This window comes from Dama dama, chromosome 2, assembly GCF_033118175.1.
Source record: "Dama dama isolate Ldn47 chromosome 2, ASM3311817v1, whole genome shotgun sequence".
In the NCBI taxonomy this organism is placed as follows: Eukaryota; Metazoa; Chordata; class Mammalia; order Artiodactyla; family Cervidae; genus Dama; species Dama dama.
Window position 1 is genome coordinate 8,841,269 of NC_083682.1, and position 21,599 is coordinate 8,862,867.

General features: G+C 42.3%; 2 protein-coding genes across 3 annotated transcripts in view; one reads left to right on the forward strand and one right to left on the reverse strand.

Annotated features, from left to right (window-relative positions):
• RTN3 (reticulon 3) overlaps positions 1 to 3,972 on the reverse strand; it is a 58,144-nt gene extending 54,172 nt beyond the window's left edge. Inside the window, exon 1 of the mRNA XM_061165040.1 lies at positions 3,692 to 3,972. Coding sequence (XP_061021023.1) covers positions 3,692 to 3,836 — 145 coding nt within the window. The 5' untranslated portion in view covers positions 3,837 to 3,972. The remainder of the gene's footprint in view (positions 1 to 3,691) is intronic.
• Positions 3,973 to 10,440: 6,468 nt separating this feature from the next.
• The window catches only part of ATL3 (atlastin GTPase 3), a 41,140-nt gene continuing 29,981 nt past the window's right edge, over positions 10,441 to 21,599 (forward strand). Inside the window, exons 1-2 of one of the 2 annotated variants that reach the window (XM_061165080.1) lie at positions 10,441 to 10,577; positions 21,367 to 21,581. In XM_061165080.1, the coding sequence (XP_061021063.1) occupies positions 21,375 to 21,581 (207 nt within the window). In that variant the 5' untranslated portion in view covers positions 10,441 to 10,577; positions 21,367 to 21,374. Of the gene's footprint in view, positions 10,578 to 10,711; positions 10,914 to 21,366; positions 21,582 to 21,599 lie in introns of those variants that run through there. The other variant, XM_061165071.1, reaches the window with a different exon arrangement.

Below are 21,599 nucleotides of genomic sequence, written 5' to 3' on the forward strand. Positions count from 1 at the left end.
GTATCAGTAAGGATATATAATTTCCTCACCACAGAAAACAGTTGGACACGAATGAGGGACTGGATAACACCACCACCATAGAATACAATAAAAGCGATAATATTAGTTTCATTTTGTTTACAGACCATCTCTAAAATAATAAAAATAAAAACACCGATGCTCTTACCAGCTACTACATAAACAATTCCTTAGAGATTTCAATTTAAGGAAGGTGTAAGTGTTAAATATATGTGGACTGGTTTGTTTGATCAGAGTGGTTAAATTATTTGTGAATCTGACTCTAAAAGAAAACAGCATTAAAAGATATCTTCTGTTCCCGGGGAATAAAAATCATTCAAATCAACAAGCATTTGTGAACCATACTACATGACCATTCTTGCCCTTTCCTGTCCTCTTGCTTCCCCTGACAGGAGTTTTATAATGTATCATAACTATACTTATGGTCAGCATGCTGCAGAAAATATCTTAGCATACTGATGCCAAGCGACCTATGAAACATCTTGGCTTCACCCCCAACTTCTTTAACAGGTCAGTTGAGTGAAAGGAATGACCCCTTATAAATATGAGGGGTCAAAAGCTGAAACAAACGATTCACTTTTATAAAGAACAAAGTATAAGAGCATCCTTTACTATGAGGAAGATTTATGATTTCTCACTTCTTATTCAATTGTTCTTTGTATCTATGTATTTTAAATCTATAAATAGATGTATCAAATACTAGGTATTGTTGTTCAATAAAAGTTAGGATTTAAGGGCAGCAAATTTGTCTACGTCACATTCCTGAGGCTTAGGATGTGCACAAGGTCATATGGTCAATAAGCATAGACAGGACTGAAATATAGGTATCTCTGGGACTCAAGTCTGTGTGTTTATCACCATATTACACACTCACTGCTAATCTGACATGTGTACAATACAGACTTCAGTGCTGAACAGGTAGTCAGAGTTCTTTTTTTACTTAAGAGTTAAGACTGAAAATACAAATTACATAATCATGTGATTGACTGATATGTTAGAACAAAGTGTAAAAATGAAGCCATAAAAAGTACATGGAACAACTCAATTTCACGAGTGAGGAAAGAAGTAATTAAAGCAAAAACTTGTGTATTTTTTTTTTTTAGTTGATCCAGCTGTTTTTTGCTTTGAGCTGATTTCCATGAACAGATACAAGAAATGTAGCTTTATTTTGGCACCATGATTTTCAGAGCAATAATAAAGAACAGTCTCTAGCAAGTTAAAGAATTTCAAAGGCTACAGACAGTAAACTATTAAACCACTTTTAAAGTTCAGGCAATAGACAGGTATCTAAGGCAACTCTCATCCTAAAAAAAGAACACTAATTATTTACGTATCTTTCACTTCAACCTCAAATTTCTGCCTTTGAAATCTTTGTTCTTCTTCAAAGGCAGAAATCTGGGAAGCCAATCCTGGCTCCTGACCTTCTCCAAGCATACATCACTGCCAGCTGCACTAACACTGAATGCACTGGATGAGACAGCGCCATCACCAATCATTTTTAATTAGAAACTAAATTTCTAAAGTTTGTTACTAAACAGGTCAGTCAAGACACAATTGTTTCCTGCAGGCACCAAGTGACCACTTACTCTTCTTTTTTTTTTTTAAACTCTTATTTTTTGAAAGTTTCTAAAACCAAGAGAAGCTTGGTGAATGTAAATGAAGCTAAAGGTTGACATTAACACCTACCGATTTTTAAAACAATCAAGGTAAATTTTTTAAGAACCCATTTTATGAGTCAAATTTTGTAATAACAAACTTCATCTTATTTTCATGGTGCAAAAGCCTGAGACATTTCCTCTGAGAGATGGAGAAAAGATGTAGCAAGAAGGAAGAGCTTTGGCAATGAAATTCTGACTATATATTACAGTGTCTTAAGCTAAACTTTTCAAGTAGTGACCTGACAAATGAGGATCTTGCGTTGAACTCACTAAAACTGTATTAATGATTTTTATACAATATTAATACATATTTGCAGTGGATAAGAGTTCAAGGTGGCGAGAGTATCTATTTTTCAAGTGTATCAAAAATTTAAAATGAAGAAAATCAAAAGGTATGCACAAAAGGGCCAGCAACATAAGAGTAACCAATGACAAGTGATTAAAGCCAAAACACCAAGTTGCTAAGTATATAAGGAAGCTGCTATTCATCTGGACCTTTGCCCAGAACACAAAAATTTGGAGGAGAAATGGTAGTGGTTTAAAGGGGACAGGGGTTCTAAATTTGCTGCCTCATTCCTATATCTGGATAGCTCATCTTGGCCTTGCAGAAGCTTCCTCTGATAACTGTTTCTACTGAAATGTCCATAACCACACTGGAAAATCCAAACGGGTACCAAAGCATTTATGTAGAAATCCACTGTTTGAAAAACACCTAGAGAATATATTTAAAGCTAAGATAAATTTTGTTCTTTAGAAAATCAACCCAAGATTCTCGCAAAATAGACAATGAAGCATTTTAAAACGTCTCAAAATTCTCTAAGGTAGCTAAATAAAGAACAAAATTATCTGTACTCCCCCGAGCTTATGGTCCTTCGACAAAAAGCTCTTCTTCTTCTTCTTCAAAGACTGAGTTCCTTTAAGAACCACCACCACCTGCTCATGGTGCTTTTTTTTCCCCTCAAGAAGGCATCTGCACTGCAGATCTCCACTCTAGGGGAGCTTGCCAGCCAGCTCCCACCAGCAGGCAGACGCGTATACAATGGAAACTAAAAGCGGCCTGCAGCTTCCCTCCTAGTCTTTCATAGAGATGCGAGGAGAAGGGGGTTCCACCAGCCCCTGCTTTGTCTGAATTTTCTCCCCCTCCCCCTTTTCTGCGGGAAACACCCCCTTTTGTTACACTTCGATCAATAATAGCCAACAAAAAGCATGGAATTAAAACATGTCTACTGCTTGGCATGTCTCTTATCTATTCTCTTCTAGAATATAAGCTGCTAACCTCGTGCCCCCACCCCCACGCCGCGCCAGTGAAGAGCAGGCTGTGTTGCAGATGCAGCCACGGATCCATCTTGGACCGTCAGCAGCTCCCTCCCAAATCTTCCCTGAGCTATTCTCATCACGCCTCCTTCTGCCTCCGAGCCTCTGAAAAATCGGGCATTCCGAGTCTGGCCACAAAAAAAAACTAAAGGCGGATGAAAACAGTACAGAAAACGGCTTCAGTGTTTCCATTAAACTTCCTCATCCTCCCCACGGGCAACCGAAAAAAACAACCACCCCATATTTTCTGGAAGACAACCATGAACGGCTGGTTATGGCAACACCTGTCTGCAAACCTGCAATGCAACCCAACCCTTTCACCGCCATCCCCTCAAAATCCTAACAGGGCATTTCTCCTACCTCCAACCTGCCCCGATCCTCTCAGTCTCTCTAATCCTCCACTAAATCACCCCGGTTCAGAGGACAGATTCGCCCTCCGCCCCCAAACTGGTGTCTTTCGCCCACCTGCCCAGTCTCGGCGTTAACGCCCACCCGCGGGAATATCTCCCCTCCCCCAGTCTGTTTTCCCCTCACCCCGTTATTTCCTCACCGCCTGCAAGACCTGTCACCCCTCTCCCCCTTAGCCCATTTTCCAGCCGCTCCTTCCCGGGGGATGAAGCCTCCAGAACGCGAGGGTGATGTGCCTTCCCTGACCCCCTAGGGGCCCCCTCCCGAGGTCGGGGTCCCTCGGCGCGCCTCACCCGCACAGGAGGAGCCGCAGCTCTTCGTCCCCAGGGCGGGGCAGGCTCCCGGGCTCCCGCTGCCACCACCGAGCGCAGAGGACTCGGCCCCGGAGGACGACGAGGAGACGGACGGGGACTGAGTGGCTGCCGACGGCTCTGCCATGGCTGCGCGAGCAAAGGCGGGAGAGGGATGAAGAGAGATGTGGGACGGGAGACAGGGAGGGGAGAGGAAATAATCCGGCAGCTGGCTCTCCAAAGTCGCCTCGCCTCTCCTGCTCCGAGGACAGACTCCGACGGACTGACTGACTCAGCCGAGCACCGCGAGAGGGCGGGAGAGCGACCGCGCAGGCGCACAAGGGCCTTCGGGCGGGGGCGGAGATGGTCGCCTTGCGCCCACTGACACAGGGCGCAGGCGCAAGAACTGTCCCTCGGCGGTCCTCCAGAGAAGGAGGGGCAAAACCGGCCTCGCGCTGCGCCAAGGCCCTTGGAGAGGTGGGCGGCGCCCCCCGGGGACCTGGCGCAGGGGGCGTGGCCAAACACCAAGCTCCGCCCACCACTGCGGCCGAAGTTGAGGGGGGCCCTGCGCCTTAGTGTTTCTCCGCGGATTTTTCTGTGATTGTTTTAGCTTAGGCTGATTATGTGTTTTAACGATAGAAATTTCTTTTTGCTTCTATTAGTGAAGTATATCTTTCCCACAAATTCCAGAGCCGATGTTTTTTGTCTGATGCGTTCCTCCTCGTGACTCCGATGGTTACAACCACAGTGTAGGTCCACTCTGCAATGTGATTTATGGATTTTCCCGGATATATCCTAATACCCCATCACCACGAGGGACAGATGGTACAATCTCCCATTTGGTAGGTGAAGAAAGAGGCTGTACAGAAAAACTATTCCAATAACATTGCAATGCAGCCGCAGAACCTGCTTCACGTTCTTATCTCGTTACTCTTCCCCAAAAGGGGTCTGTCCCAAGGTTGCCAGTTCCCTGTCGAATAACTAACAGAGAAGACACATTCTGAACGAAAAAAAAAAAAAAAAAAAAGCTAAACTAATGAGAAAGATGAGCCAGAAGATAACAGCCTGGTTATAGGATGGTAAAATTAGGGGTTAAAAATTGAGAATGTGGCACAAAAGACATATAATTGAATTTATTCGTCGCCTAAAAGGGGTCCTTAGTGGAAACTGTATTTGAAACCAGATACTATCTAGTTTATACTGGATTTCACTCTTTTTGGCTTCTCTGATTGGCTTGCAAAATTCAAAGCCTTCTACCTACAACTGGCCAAATGATTTGCAGTGTGTATGATTCTTTTAAAAAGGGAAATGTAGACCAGGAGTAATAAAAATCAAGACTATAGGCCTTGTTATTGCTAAAGCAGCAATCAGTGACCCCCAAGGGCAATTGCAGGATCAGCAGATCCTGTAAAGATGCAACCTCATGAAGAGGGAGGTAGTCAGCCAAGCAGCCACAGAGAGGGAAAGCAATCTGACCAGTGGAAATCTTCTAGAACAGGCGGTGAACTCCATCTGCCCTTGACAGATTTTAAGGTCAGGTAAAGCCGAGACAGGAGGAAAAAAAAGAAAAAACTTCTGGCCATTGAAACACTCTTAAAAAAAGGCACAGAAGAATATTTCCTGAAATAACTTTGTGGCAAATATCTTACCCTAGCATTTAAAGCATCAGTTGATACTGCAGCAGCTTGTCCTTTGGATGACAGAGAGAAATGCAAGCCAATATGATAATCAAACCAGTTATCTACCATTCTGATAAATACATAAATTTTAAGCATTTATATTATCAGGTGCTGGATAAGGAAATGAATGATGCTGGTCTCTGACAGCAGTTGCAAGGATCTGCAGACCCTGCCTGGAAAGGAACCCTAGTTCAATATCTAGAAAGAGAGAAAAGAAGATAAAAATCAAGACACTGATGTGGTCTTGGTGGTCTCTTTAGAGCCTTCAGATTTTTTACACAAGAGGCCTTTGTGTGGGGTCTTCCTTGGTGGTCCAGTGGCTAAGAAACTGTGTTCCTAGATTCCACATGCTGCAACTAAAAATCTCATGTGCCTCAACTAAGACCCAATGAAGCCAAATAAATATGTTTTTAAAAAAGGCATTTGTGCTTGATCCAGTTCCTGAAGCTGCCTTTCCTTCCTGCTCCATCTGCTGTATCAGTACATTTTCCTGAGAATGACTCTTGGTTGGGATGTTATTTATGTACCTGATCTGTTGCACAGATGTTTACTGGTCATTTGCTGTGTGTTTGATACACAGAATACTGGGAAATCTGGAGGGATCCAAAAAATATGTTTGTCCTGAGTTTACAAGCTAGGTGGGGCTTAGAACATACTCACATAAAATTAAAACAAAATACAAATTAAATAGCAGCCAAAACAACTCCCAAACAACACAAAACTATAACACTATGATTAGATGACAAGTGAATTGTTTGAATTTAAGAGTAGACGGAATCACTATGGAGTTATAGTGACTTGGGGAGGTTTTATGAAGAAATTAAGTCACATAGGAGCTTGGAGTGGTAAGGAGGCCCTTAAAGGCAAGAGAGAATGGTGCAAAGCAAATGCAAGGGGTGCTTTTTTGCAGGTATACAATAAGACCTCCTTCCGGGCAGACCAGTCACAAAAAAGCACACTTTTCTCCCAGCCCAGTCCATGATGCACTTCAGTGCTGGCTTGTCCAGCAGAACTTGGCCTAGATTTGATTCCCTCTTGCCCTTCCCTTCCACAGGCTGCATTAATGCAACACAAGACCACACAGCCTTCTGTGGTGACTGGAAGCTTAGAAGTGTGAGATGTTTTGGGTATAGTTAGCCCAGGTTGGCTAGAGCAAGGGCTTGAATTGGGACAAAAGGGAGAGCAAATGGAGATGTTTCAGGGCCAGAGTATGGAGAAGTAGAAGCAGAGCCCTAAAGAATGAAGGCTTAGGAGGATTCAGTATAAGTTTTCAGGCAGGGAAGGGCTCAGATGGAATTGTTAGTGCTCACTGGAGTACAGCCATTTCTCAGGAGTTTTGCTGAGCAATTTTAATTGTTGAGGCACTGAGCTGGGAAGTCTTTCTTGGTCCTGTCTTTATGGGATGGTATTTACAAAGCTAATTTCCCACCTTGTCTTCCAGGTCATTTTATCATCAGTTTTTTTTTTCCTTGACTTTTAAGGAAAAAAAATTAATTAAAAATTTAATATATTTACATGCCATATATGTTTATAATCAAAAGTATATATACTATAAAGTTTTAATCTATCACTAACCTCTCTGTACCCACTGGTCTCCCCCTCTACACTCACAGAGGTAACTGCTGTTAGGAGCTTTTTTGTGGCAAATGCAAAGGTGAATATAGCAAATTTATATTCTTGTCTACCTTTTTAATGCTTCCCAGGTAGTGTATTGGTAAAGAATCTGCCTGCCAATGCAGGAGCCGCAAGAGATGCAGGTTTGATGCCTGAGTTGGGAAGATCCCCTAGAGAAGGAAATGGCAACCCACTCCAGTATTCTTGCCTGGAAAATCCCATGGACAGAGGAGCCTTTGGGGGTACAGTCCATGGAGTCACAGAGTCAGTACATGACTGAGCGTGCGCGCGCGCGCGCGCACACACACACACACACACACACACACACACACACACACACACCCTTTTTAACACAAATGATAGTGCTTCCTTTCCTTAACAGCAAATTCTAGTGATCTTTTCTAGTGTCTTTTTGAGGCATTAAGACAGTTGTGCTGTTGACTGCAGTTAACAATAACGAAGCAGCTGATAGATCTAGAGGTTTTATTCTGTTACTATACTGAGGGCCTGATATTCAACTTATAACAGCCTAAGAGTCAGGATTGACTTTTCTTTTGACAAACTAGGACAAGTTATTCCCTCATTTTATACACAAGCAAAGTAAGGTATTTAAATGACACCCAGGAATGCCAGTTCTCCAGTCTGTCCCTTACGAGTGCCTAGATTGTTGCTTAAATGTGGATTCTGCGATTAGGTGGTAGGAGAGGAGTCTGAAATGTGTTCCAACACAGTGAGTGAAGGTTATTTACTTGGCTGTTTACCCAACAAGGCTGTGAGTCTCTGGAGGACAAGAATGTGCCTTATGTATTGTGGCAGCATTACTGCCTAGCACTGTGCCTGGTACATAACAAACACCCTGTTTTTGGAAAGCTTTGGAACCTGATTCACAGTAGATATTATTGCAGAAAACAATTTTGCTATTTTTGTCCTTTGTAACATACTCTAGTATGTTGAATATTTATGACTTTGTTTTGCTTTTCCAGAATGAATATAATAATTACCAATTTTTGAGCACTAATCATGCATTAGTCATAATTACCAAACATATCTCATTTAACTAACTATGACAACTCTGTGGCTTGAGTATTCAAGTCATTTGGCAGATGATGATGAAACGAGTTCAAAAAGGTAGACTAACTCACCCAACTGTACAGCTAGTGAGATAGAATTCAGAACCAGGTCAGTCTGACCACAAAGCCAGTGGCCTTGACACATTCAAACATATCTATATGTCACCTACTTCTTGAAAACCACAAGGAAAGCTCAGCCTCTGCTCATACATGAGTGAGATGGCTGAAGGCAGGCTCAAATCAGTCTTATCAATATTTAGCATTTTGTATCTCCAGGGTTTTGATAACCATGAGTACTTGAGAAGGAAACAATAATAACAAAACAGGTTTCTTGTTTACAGGGGTTGTTTCCTTGAGTTGCGACTAATCCTAAAGCCTATGTATAATTTGTATTGTGTTGTTCCAAGTGCCAAAAACTTCTACAATATATGCAGAAGGCTGAGGTACTGATATTGACCTTGATGATGTTATACTGAGCAAGATGTAATGTCAGTATTTGCCGTCACTTCCTGACAGGGTGAGTTGCAATGTGTCTCTATTGGGAACCCGTAAAATAGAACAGTGGAGAAGGAAATGGCAAAGAAGTCCAGGATTCTCGCCTGGCAAATCCCATGGACAGAGGAGCCTGGCAGGCTACAGCCCATGGGGTCACAAAGAGCTGGACACGAATGAGTGACTAACACAAATTAAAACAGGGTACGTTGTTCAAAAGCAAAAATTAAGTATTTAGTATTAAAGGAACAAAAAAGTGAGTGGGCAGTGTTACGTGTAACATGTACTTTCTTTATTCATCCTTTCAGTAAGTATTTGAGTTTCTACTTCCTGCCTGGCACTGTTTGGGGACACTGACGATATAGGCAGTGAACACAAAAATTTCTGTCTGTAACTTATGTTCTAATGGGAAGAGACAAACAGAAAAGCAAAACAGAAGTTACATGTTGAGCACTCTTATGGAGAAGGTTGGGGAAGGGGAGTATAGGGGTTTCCCTGATAGCTCAGATGGTAAAGAGTCTGCCTGCAATGCAGGAGACCCAGTTTTGATCCCTGGGTTGGGAAGATCCCCTGGAAAAAGAAATGGCAACTCACTCAGGTGTTTTTGCCTGAAAAATCCCATGGATGGAGGAGCCTCCTGGATGGAGGAGTCCATGGGGTTGCAAAGAGTCAGACGTGACTGAACGACTAACACTATATGCTCATCACCACCATGTTCAGTTTAACTTCTTTAATCGTTTTTTGCAATTGTGACAAGTCTTTAGTCTCTGGCCCCTTTCTCTGAGCATGCCGCATATCCCTTGGATTTGAGTAGTATCTCTTGGGTCCTGCTTTCTGCACATACAATGTGAAACCCCAGTAACCACTTGTCCTGATATTTACATCTAGTTTCTTGCTGGTCAGGTAGCTTAGCTTGAATCTAGACTCACATATAATGCCTGGAAGAGGTATTCAAATAACCTTGAGAATTTGCAGAGAATCAGAAGGGACAGAGGAAAAGAAAACAAAACAGGACCTCTTTAGGTAAGTTTAGGTAGAATTATCTTTACTTCTTTACTGCTGGCCTAATCACTCCGGGAGTGAAACACAGATCAAGGGCATCGCACAGCCTAGAGATGGCTGGAAGGAGTTCCTGGGTAGGTTATAATAGGTAAGACAGAAGAAAGTGGAAAAATGTGTCAAGTGAATGAAGCAAGGGTGATGCAAGAGGTGGTGGTGGCAACAGACACTTTAGCCTCTCATCAGCTACTTACCCCCAAGACAACTGTCCCTACCCCAACAAATCCAAAATAACAATATTCTCCAATTGTGACAACTGCCAGTTTTGCAATCACATGTGAGTGTAATAAAAGCATTTTTGGAGAACTGTGTTTGCATTGATCTACCATACAGTTTAAGTAAGAGCGTCATTGCCAAAGCAACTTCAAGACAAGCTCCAGGAAACCAGAGGTTTACAAAATACGGCCATAGCTTAGAAAGAACAAAGCCAGTGGAAGGACTTTCCCTGGAAGTTCTTATGTTAGCTGTTAAGAGTAGCGATGGTGCGCCATCAGGCTTGGGCAGAGACAGGAATATCGGGAGTAGCAGTAATGGTGATAATGAAGTCACGGCCTCCTCTCCTTGTGAAGTCAAAATCATTTAAAAAACCAGTGATGCTCACGTCACCCGTGGTTGAGGCCTCCCTTCGGTCCTTAGGGTAGAGAGCCGGCTACCTATGGCTCCGGCCAGCGTTAAGCACCGAAACCCTCTCAAACGCGGCCAGTAGGGGCCCGATGCCGGTTCCACCGAGGCCTCGGACCTGGGCCTGGCCTCAAGACTAGGAGCTGGGCGGGGACCACGGGCCGGCTCGGTTCTCCCCGCATGGCCTGCTGGGAGTTGTAGTTCAGTCGTCGAAGAGCCGCGACAATCCCGGTCCCTCTCTTCCGCTTCCTCCCCGCCCCGGATGAGTTCGCTAAACGGGAACCGCTGGCGGGTAACCAGAGATCGAGGGGCTACAATTCCCAAGGGACCGTTGCTCCCAGTGCGCAGCCCCAGGTATTCCAGACAGTGTCGGACTCCAGCGCACGCGCATACGCGTCGGGCGGTGGCGGGATTTTGCCGCGTGCGCTTTCCCGCTCCAGTCCGCTAGCCGCTCGCTGCGCCTCGGTCGACCCCTGCCAAGCCTCTGAGTTCTCGCTCTCTCGCGGCTTCGCGCGCCCCTCCTTCTCCCTCGTTTCTGTTAGAGCCCAGGCCACGCCCGTTTCCCGCCTCCAGGGCCTGGTTCGTTCCCGCCCCAGTCTTGCTCTTTTTGCGCCCCTGCTGCTTCTGCTGGAGGCGGAGGCTCCATGTTGTCCCCTCAGCGAGCCGTAGCGGCTGCATCGGGAGGAGCAGGTGAGGCGCCCGATTTCCCCCGAGCCGGCTCCGTAGCCACCTCCACCGCCCTCGCTGCTGTAGCTCCGAGGAGACCTTACGCCCGTGCCGCCGCCCTTCCTCGTCCCGGGGTTGGGACCGCGCGCCCCTCCCTGGTGTCCTTTGGCCGGCTTATTCGGGTCCAGGGGCTGCTCGCGGGGTCGGGACGGTAGGGCACGGGCGGCGCCTTCCTCGGCCACCTTTGGAGGTCGGGCCCTGCGACCGGGGGAGACGGTTAGTGCCCCTCGGGGCTGCTGCCGCCCGCATGGTGCCTCCCCCTCCCCGCCTAGGACGGCCCCAAGGGTCTGTGGTCCCGGGGCGTCGTTCCGAGGTTTCGCCCCGCCGGCCCCGCCCTGGCTGAGCTGGGCGCTCTTGGCTGCGGTCCCCTTCCTGCCTGGGCGCTTCGCACGCTCGCGGGCCGAGTGGCTCTGGCCTTGTTAACGGGCCCAGGGAGCTGAGAAAATATTATAGATGCCGTATTGTTCAACCTTTCAAAAAGCTGTGGAGGGCTGCGAAGTGTCTTTGAGTTGGAAACTTTATTTTTATCCTAACGACCTTGAGTTACAAGAAGTAATAGCAAGGTTGATTTTCAACCCACACTTATCTCCCTAAAGGAGATAAGAGAATGTGGCCTAAATTGATTTTTAAGAAGTTCTTTTAATACGTGTGGTACAATACGTTCTTTTGCTTTCTTGAAGACATAAAAAAATAGTGAAAGTATTAAATAAAAACAAATGGTCACCAGAAATTCGTGGGTTTTGATTTCATCTGTCATTTTACCTGACTTTATTTTTGTGTGCTGTTGAAATGGCCAGATGCTTCCTTTGCGAAGTCTAAAGGCAACAACAGAACATTGAAGACTTCAATAAATCCCAGCCCTGAAATTTGAACACGAAGTTGGGTAGAATGTTTTGGGAAGGAGAGAAAAGAACTAACGGACCGAAAATGTGGTTTCACATTTTGGCTGGCTTTTGGAGAATCAAAACCTACATAGTTTTAACCCGAGACACGTATTCAGCATTGCAGTGTTGAGTTTCAAATGAGTGCTTTTTTTTTCAGTCCCCACAGAAACTAGCTCATGGTGTAGAAATCTCTGTTGCTGCGTTAACACCTGTTAAGGAAACGCTTGACTTGACGATCTCTATCTAATGAGGTATTATGTTCGCAGAGCAGGTTGTTTTATTAGCTATTGTTTACTGTCTTATTGGAGTCATAAAGTTAAAAAAAGTAGTAGAGGAGAAATGTGATGACGAGTGCTAGCATAATTGTTTTAGTTTTCACTCAACAGGGCTTGTTGTTCAGTTGCTCAGTCATGTCCCATCCTTTGTGACCCCATAGATAGCAGCAGGGCAGGCATCCTTGTTTAGAGTAAGCTTTTGTAGAATTGGTTTTCTAAGGCATAGCACATGCAGTTTTTCATTTTTATGATTCCTAAGTCATAAAAGATATACTCACACTAATTATTTAAAATGAAATAATGGAGACTTGTAAGAAGAAATGTCTTCTCTACCTCCCCAGTTCCTCAGTGGTAGCCATTACTCACAATTTGGTCATATAGTCTAATATTTCTTTGAAATATTAGAGAACCCTAGGGCGTGTGAACTTGTTTGAGAATTGGTTTAAAGTTTACCTCTGATGACTAGACATGCCTTTAAAGTTTCTGTGGCCTTGTGTTTCATATTGAGAAATTGTTTAAACAACACAACTATAGTTTATAGTTAGTCTGAATTTTAAAACATTTTCCTGACTTTGAGATTCTAATAGCACATTCTGTAAAAAATATCAAGGGGAAACATGATGGGAAAGCTTTTAGTTAAAAGGAAAAAAAAATCTTTTAGTTGCTGTAGAGCTGTGGTTCCCAGCTCTGCTGCACTTTAGAATAACTTGGGGTTTTTAAAACCTGCTAATGCTTGGAGCTCACTCCAGCCAGGCACTAGTGAAAAAGCTCCTAAAACCCAAGTAATCTGATTTTTATATTAATAGATAATCAAATTTCCCTATAGGTGGTTGCTTAATTTGAATTGATTTATTGCATTATAGGAAGTATAATTTGTAATGTCAGTATTTTTGTATTGAGTTGTTACTCTTCTGGGCTTCCCCAGTGGCTTGGCGGGTAAAGAATCCGCCTGCAATGCAGGAGACAGGGGATGGGGGTTCCATCCCTGAGTTGGGAAGGTCCCCTGGAGAAGGAAATGGCAACCCACTCCAGTATTCTTGCCAAGAGAATTCCGTGGACAGAGGAGACCGGCAGCCTACAGTCCACGGACTTGCAAGAGTTGTACATGACTTAGTGACCAAACCACTACCTGTGCTAAAATACAAAAATTTCCTATGACAGATGAAAATAATCTTCCTCGTAAACCTTTTAATTAATTAGAATGTAAATTTCCCCTAGTATTGTATTGAGTTGTGTTTAAATAGTATTTTCATGGAAAGAACCTTAGAAATATATGTGTATCTACCAATATACTACCTTGAGACAAAAGGCACTCCCACCATCAGCAAAAAGGAGCCACACCCAGTAGTAGAGTTGGCTGAGAGCTTCCATGTATCTTTGTATATGATGATGTGTTTTCTTTGGCGTTCTCTGTGAACTGGGAACTTTAAAAGACTGCCAGCAAGAACGAGGCATGAAAATGGTATGCTTCTGTTTTTGGGTGTGTTGCTTTTGCTCTTTAGAAAATGTGCTATTTCAAAAGGAGAATGGAAAACTCAGGTCATAACTTTACCCTGAGTCATGCACGCTGCTCAGTGAAATGTTTCTTTAAGTATAGTTAGGATTTGCTTTTCAGAACTCTCTGGACAGTAAGAATGAGAACTGAGACTCGCTCTGCCCCAGTGGTTTTTAACCCAGGGTGGTTTTGCCTGGTTGGGACACTTAGCAATGCCTGGAGACATGTTTGGGTCTCCCAATCAAGACGGAGCACAATTGATACCTGGTGAGAAGAGGTGAGAGATGCTGCTAAATATCCTACAGTGAGTGGGATAGTTCCCCACAACAAAGAGTTATCCACCCAAATACCAGTGGTGCTGAGGTTGAGAAACCCTGGTCTAAACTCTTTAATTGATCTACAAACTTCTGTCTGAATTACCTGAAATAGCAATTGTGATTGCTTCCAAATAACTGGTTTCGTTGAGTTTATCACTGGTTTCAAATATTTGAGGAGCATTTAAACTTCTTTCCCCCATAATGCTTTTTCTGATAGAACTTGTTTCTTTTTTTTTTTTTTTTTTTTTTTAGAACTTGTTTCTTAAAATGTGTGTTTTCCATAGTGTCAGAAAGGCCACTTACAATTCAGTAATCTTATCTACTTTTATTCAGCCTGTGCTGCTACGTTGTTTTCTTCTGTTCTTTAAAAATTCAGAAATCTAGGAAGAATTAGTGTTGTAATTTGCATAGTCTGTACAAATTTTCCCCAATAATAATTAATTTCACTTGTTTAGTCTTTCAGCCATTCTATTTGTCTGTCCTTTTGGTGAAGTTGTTCAGTTGCTAAGTTGTGTTGGACTCTTTGCGACCCCATGGACTGCGGCATGCCAAGGCTTCCCTGTCCTTCACCATTTCCTGGAGTTTGCTCAAACTCACGTCCATTGAGTCCAGTTATACATCGATTAAATAAGCATTTAAATCTAGTGATTAATCTGGATTAAGGTGTGTATTAAAAAGGAGAGACTAAGTCAGTGCTTTAAAAGTACTTAGAAAAAACTTCCATGTCAATTATTGGAATCCTTTATAATTATCCAAATATTTTCAACATTTCTACATACTTTGAACTATTTACAGCACTAATAATTGGCAGTATAATAGTTTTACCACTCACCTTTTTTTTTTGAAATTAGGTTTTAAGTTCACTAAACTTCAATTTTTCCTAAACTTAGGTTTATAAGTTTACTAAATGTAAACGGATGGTCTGGGAACTGGGATCCCACAAGTTCTGTGGTGCGCCCCCCGCCCCCCCCAAAAAAAAAAGTGTATACAGAGGACAGATATGACTGGTCAGGCATATCTTTTGTATGTGTATAAAATGTCACATCTGTTCGAGTAAGTGAACATAATAAAGCATGAACTCTTCATATACTAAACAAATATTAGTTGTTCATGTAAGTGAGTGTTACTCAGAAAATGTTGTCAACTTGGAAAATGATTGCTTTGCTAAGGGCGAAGGCATATAAGATTGCCATGTAAAGGTTTTTCTAGCACTATCCCTGGAGGTTAGATCTCCATCCAGTATGATTCTTGAGAAATGAAAGTAATTTCACTGCAAATGGGGTGTCCCTCCCCCTTAAAGAAACCTCAAGTCTTTTGTGGAGTCCTTTCTGTGCAGGTTGCTTTTTTTTTAATCATGAATTTTGATCTGTTCTTTAGCCAGGCCTATACAATTTAACTTAACCTAAAGCATGAATAGGTTCTGTAACAAGTTTGGCCAATTTAGATAATTCAGGAAATTTTCAGTTTTTCAAGAGGCATTGAATTTTAGAGCTGGAAAATGGCTTTACCTAACTGCCTGATTTTGAGGAAGAAACAGAGACACAGGTAAGTGAAATGATTTACTCATGGTGTTAGAGTTAGTACGAAACTGGGCCCTGAAGTCTGGCCATTCCTGATTGTTAGGGAAGGCCTCCCTCCTGTACATACTCCTTCACTTGCATAACAATCTTTGCCAAACCAGGAGCTGAAGTTATAGATGGAAGAAATGATAGGGTTTGGTGGTACATTGCTTATGAGTCAGGAGAGATGTGGAGGCTGAAAGGTAGAGATTTGAAAGAGTGGAGTAGCTGACAGGATTCACTTTGATGATACTAAATGGCTAATGATACTATATGCAGAGTTATAAAATGGTAGAGGTTTAATCTCCACTCATTTTACTGTTGAGACTGAAGGCTGGACATGCCCAGAATCACACAGGTTGTTAGTGGGAGAACTGGAACAGGAACTTGTCCTCTGACTCTTACATCCATTTATTTCTATGTAATACTCCTCCGAGAGTGGGCTGATGGTGCAATATCCAGATGAAGGTGTGCCTTAGGCAGTTGCACATTTGGATCCAAGTGCAGGTTAGAAATTAATGAAGTTGCATCACCAAAATAGAGGGTGTAGTGAAATTAATTAATTAATGGGCTTCCCTTGTGGCTCAGCTGGTAAAGAATTCGCCTGCAATGCAGGAGACCTGGGTTCGATCCCTGGGTTGGGAAGATCCCCTGAAGAAGGGAAAGACTAACCACTCCAGTATTCTGGCCTGGAGAATATATATATATTCTGTATAGTCCATGGGGTCGCAAAAAGTCGGATACGACTGAGCGAGTTTCAGCTTCAGTGAAATTAACGAGTAGAGAGCTCAATCAGGGAGAGGATGAGAACTACACGAGGCTAAAGCGGGGCATTGGTGGGTATCACAGGCTGAAAAGGGGTTGATAGAGGCTGGGAGGGAAGGAGGAGTGGGCAGTATTGTAGAGTCCAAAGGTTTTAAGAAGTGTTAGAAGCCATTGGCCATTGTGTGTTATCACAGGTGTAGGGTTGAATGAGAATCAAGAAAGGCCTATTGCATTTGGCAGGTGAGGTCATTGATGAACTAGAGAATGGTTTCAACAGAGAGACTGAGAGGAAAGTCAGATGGCAAGGTGATGAGAAGGGAATGGGTAGTTGAGTGCATGAAGACATTCAAGGAGGCTGACGATGACGGAAAGGAGACTGGGAGGAGGAAGGGAAGAAACTGACTTTTACCACAATTCTTTATATGTACTGTTAGGTTTAGTGTTCACAATACTAAGAATCTATTATTCTATGGTAGATACTAGGCCTGAGTGTGACAGTTTCCTTACTCCCCAGGAACTCATTACAATATAAAGTTGCAATGAGTGGAATAATCAGTGAAGGTCGCTCAGTCATGTCCGACTCTCTCTCTCTCTCTCTCTCTCTCTCTCTCTCTCTCTCTATATATATATATATATATATATATGGTCCATGGAATTTTCCAGGCCAGAATACTGGAGTGGGCAGCCTTTCCATTCTCCAGGGGGGTTCTTCCTGACCCAGGGATCGAACCCAGGTCTCCTGCATTGCAGGCAGATTCTTTACCAGCTGAGCCACAAGGGAAGCCCCAAGTAGAATAATAATATGTACTAGTATTTTTTTTAATTAATTTATTTTAAATAGAAGGATAATAGCTTTGCAATATTGTGTTGGTTTCTGCCATACATCAGCATGAATCAGCCATAGGTATACACATGTCCCCTCCCTCTTCAACCTCCCCCCAACCTCCCAATAGAATAGTATTTATTAGTAGTGGAAATAGGAAAACAGGTTCATTTGATTGAGTCCATAATATGTGTCATACGGGCTTCACAGGTGGCTCAGTGTTAAAGAATTCACCTGCTAATGCAGGAGCCACAGGAGACCTGGTTTTGATCCCTGGGTTGGGAAGATCCCCTGGAGAAGGAAATGGCAACCCACTCCAGTATTCTTGCCTGGGAACTCCTATGGACAGAGGAGCCTGGCAGGCTACCGTTAGTGGGGTTGCAAAGAGTCGGATGTGACTGAGCACGCTCACAGTATGTGTCATACACTGTTGCTTTGAGATGGTGTTAGTTTTATAAATAAATGGAATTACAAATAGATATTTATCCACAATCACATTGTGACTAAGAGGTGGAATTTGCTTGTTTATTATGCAAATGTTTACTGGATATCTCCTCTCTGTCTGCACTGTTCTGGTTCTTGGGGGACATAGCATTGAACAAAAGAGACAAAAATTTCTGTCCTCACGGAGCTTGCATTCTGGAGGTGAGAGAGTAAGGATTCAAGCCCTGCGGACTCTCTTGATTGCTTTTTAGTGTAAAGTGTTGGGCTATGAGAGGACTGGATGGGAGGTCAGGCCTGAGGGAGGGTGCAGGTGAGTGATGAAGGATGAGCAAGTGTTTGCTGGAGTCAAGCGGAAGGCACATTTCAGGAAATTCACATTGCTCAGTGGAAACAAATAGTTGAATAGGCTGTATATTTGAAATTTTGAAATTAGAATAGCACCTGGATCCTAACTTTCTCCTAGGAGGAGTATAAATTTACCTGGGAGGATGAGGAGAATAAAGAATTAGAGAAACTAAGGCAATAGGGTGAATGGTGAAAGGCTTTGACTTATAGAATTAAGATTTTAGCTTTGAGCCATCAACCCGGAAAATGTTTTTGATTGTTTTGTTACATAGTTGCTCTCATGGTATGTTTAGGTACTGTAATGAAGGTGTTCAGCCCTAGGGAATGAGGTGACAAGTCAAAGCAACACTCTGGAGATGTTGACTTGAATGATCAACCTGATAGGCAGGAACTGTTGGAAGCTGGCATGGCTAAAAGAGAGGGCCCTGAGGTTTTGCTTAAGGGCTTTACGGGATTGGGGGGATCTGAGATGCAAAGATAAATGAGCAAAGGACATTTACATGATACCTAAAAATAAGATTTTTACTTGGATGATCAATAATATATAGTTTTATTGTCTTAGGAAGTGAGAGATAAAGATGGTATGGTGAAAAGTGAGCACCTCTGTTTGAATTATTAATGTGTATAGTTCAAAATGATTTTTCCCTTAAGTGGACCCAAACCAAGATCTTTTAAAGTCCTGTGTGCCTAGTATACTGTCAGAGAGAAATGCAGGATCTCCCCAACTCCCTTAACTAAATATAGCCTGGTTCTCTTCCTTTTCACTTTACTGTAGGCAGAAAGAGGAAGAGATGAGGAAAGGTTTTATCTTTTTTTTAAAAAAAAAACACTGTCCTTAGTGGCCTTCATCTTTTCTTGAAGTGCAATTCATTGTGTACAACGTCATACATTTTTGTCACGGAATTTTTCTATCTTGTTTGTAGTCCAGGTAACGTTATCTTCCATGCCTGTTGCCCTGAGAGTACCACCTGCATCCTTAGGGTGGTAGCTTTCAACTATATTACATACATATTCATTCTTATTTAACAGTTGTTGATTGTGTGCCTGCTTTCTGTAGGAAATTCACATTGCTCAGTAAACTTTAATGGTGAAATAGATGAAATGGAAAGAACCGGTACCATGAAGTTAATTGTGAAGTCCTGGGGGACTATTGGTTACTCGGTTTGGCTGTATCTCATAGACCCTCCAAATAAGTGATTTAAACAAGGTAGACATTTTCCTTTCATTGTGAAAGTGAGCCAGCAGTGGCAGTTCTGTGACACTAAGTCCTCAGCCCTACCTCTCTTGTTGAGGTGTTACCCTCACATGCCTGGTCCAGGGTGACTTGCTCCTACTTTTGCATCTAACCAGCAAGAAGCGGGAAGATGCATGATCTGAAAGTTGCTGTGTCATTTCCAGTCAGAACTTAGGCACATAGTGATACCCTGCATACAGGGTTGGTTTGGGAATGTGTTTCTTCTGAGCATTTATGTGCCCAGCTAAAAATATTACCATAGCAGCAGGAGAAAAATGGATGTTGGGGGAGCAACCAGCCATCTCAGGGACCTTGGTACTGCTTTGAGTATTGCACAGCACTTAACCCTGTGCCTTATCCATAAGGTGTGAATAAATTGTTCTCTTTTGTTCTTTTATATGAAAGACTGAAGGTCTTCAGGCCCCGGATTCACCTGCTGTTATGTCAATAAGAACTCCAAGAGATTATTCACAAAAATGTTTCCTTTTTGTAATGGGAAATAATGGGAAAGAAAAGTGTTAGTATCTGTGTATTATAATGCCAGCATGACATTTAATCTATAGTTATAGGTTGTTTTCCAGTAGTTAGCAAAAAAGGTAAAAAGTGGGTAGGCCTTTTGTTGCTGTCTGATACTGTAAGTTTAAAAAATGCGCAGCAGTGCGTACTTAAAGGGTAGAGTCTGGCAGTCAGGCTGTTTTGTCTACTTTGCCTGCTGTGATCATTCAGCCTTCAGTGCTTCCCAGATGAAAGGGTTTCTGGGACCATATGTATGATTTTGACCATATCTACCTACCTCTACTATGCTCAACTTAATATTTGTCCTTCAATTTACTTTAAATTCATTAATTTTTTTTTTAACTTAGCTTCCTTCTAAGCAATAATCCACTAAAACATGGTTTTGTTTCCTAATACTCATTCATAATTTCCTAATACTCATTCATAATATCCTAATATAATTCATTAAATACCCAGTTATTAGAATCTGCTTGCTAATGCAGGAAACATGGGTTTGATCCCTGGGTCGGGAAGATCTCCTAGAGAAGGAAATGGCAAGCCACTTCAGTATTCTTACCTGGAGAATTCCACGGATAAAGGAGCCTGGCGGTCTAGTCCATGGGGTCACAAAGAATCGGACGTGACTTAGCAACTAAACAACAACAGTGTCCTTTTAACGACCTAAGAACGTCTCCTTTAGAAGGTAGTAGTGCTTTGCCTCATTTCATAGGCTCCACTGCTGCTTTGTTTTTTTTTTTTGTAAACTTTCCGTAAATCCTCATAGCTAAGTGGCTCTGAATTTCAAAGAATATCTTTGTGTTTTTAACTCTAGAAGAGAAACTACGAGTTAGTGTTAATTTTGATCTAAAGAATTGCTTGCCTCTAAAATCTTGACTAGGTTTTTAAGAGTGATCTGCAAAGCATAGTCACCTACAGATGTTTTCAAGTTTTCTCTAGGACCCGTTGGGACCTGTTACTTAACTTTTGTAGGCCTTAGTTTCTTTATTTTTAAAATGGAGTGGTATTATTTACCTCGTAGAGTTCTAAGGATTAAGTAAAATGATGTATGTGAAAGGCTTGGCAGTGGCAGGTGCCCTTTCTACTCTTGGTGGACTTTTGGTTTATTTTCAGTTTTGGACCATTTTGAATGAAGCTGGTGTGAACATACTTGTGTATATGTTTTTTGATGGATGTACACATTTATTTCTCTTAGGTATATACCTAGGAGTGGAATTGGCTGGGTCATAGTTATGTTTAGTTTTAGTAGAAACTGCCTAACAGTTTTTCAGAGTGGTTCCATTCCCATCAGAGTGTATGAGAATTACAGTTGTACCATTCTGATGGGCAAGCGGTGGTATCTCCTTATGGTTTTGATTTACATTTCCTTGTTAAATGATGGTATAGAACCTTTTCATATGCTTATTGACCATTTGGATATCCTTTTTAAATGAAATGCCTGTTCATAATCTTTTGCTTATTACTCATTTTAAAGGTGGAATAGTTGTATTTTTCTTTGGGATTTCTATAATGATTCTGGATATGAGTCCTTTGGATTTAGGTGTTAAAGTATTTTCTTTTAGCCTGTAACTTGCATTTTTACTCCCTTAATGGTGTCTTTTAATGAACAAAATTCCTAATTTTAATGAAGTCTAATTAATCTTTTTTTTTTTTTTTTCTTTTATGGTTGGGTGCTTTTGTGCTCTGTTCAAAAAGTTTTTACTCTTCCATGCTAAAAATACATATATTTGAAACTTTTTTTTTTAATCTCTGTAACAACATAGGTGATGCTATGGAGAGCGGAAAGCCTGGCCCAGTGCAGGTTGTTTTGGTTCAGAAAGACCAACATTCCTTTGAGCTAGAAGAGAAAGCCTTGGCCAGCATCCTCTTACAGGACCACATCCGAGAGCTTGATGTGGTGGTGGTGTCGGTGGCCGGCGCCTTCCGAAAGGGCAAGTCCTTCTTGCTGGACTTCATGCTACGATACTTATATTTCCAGGTAAGGTAGAATTATTTC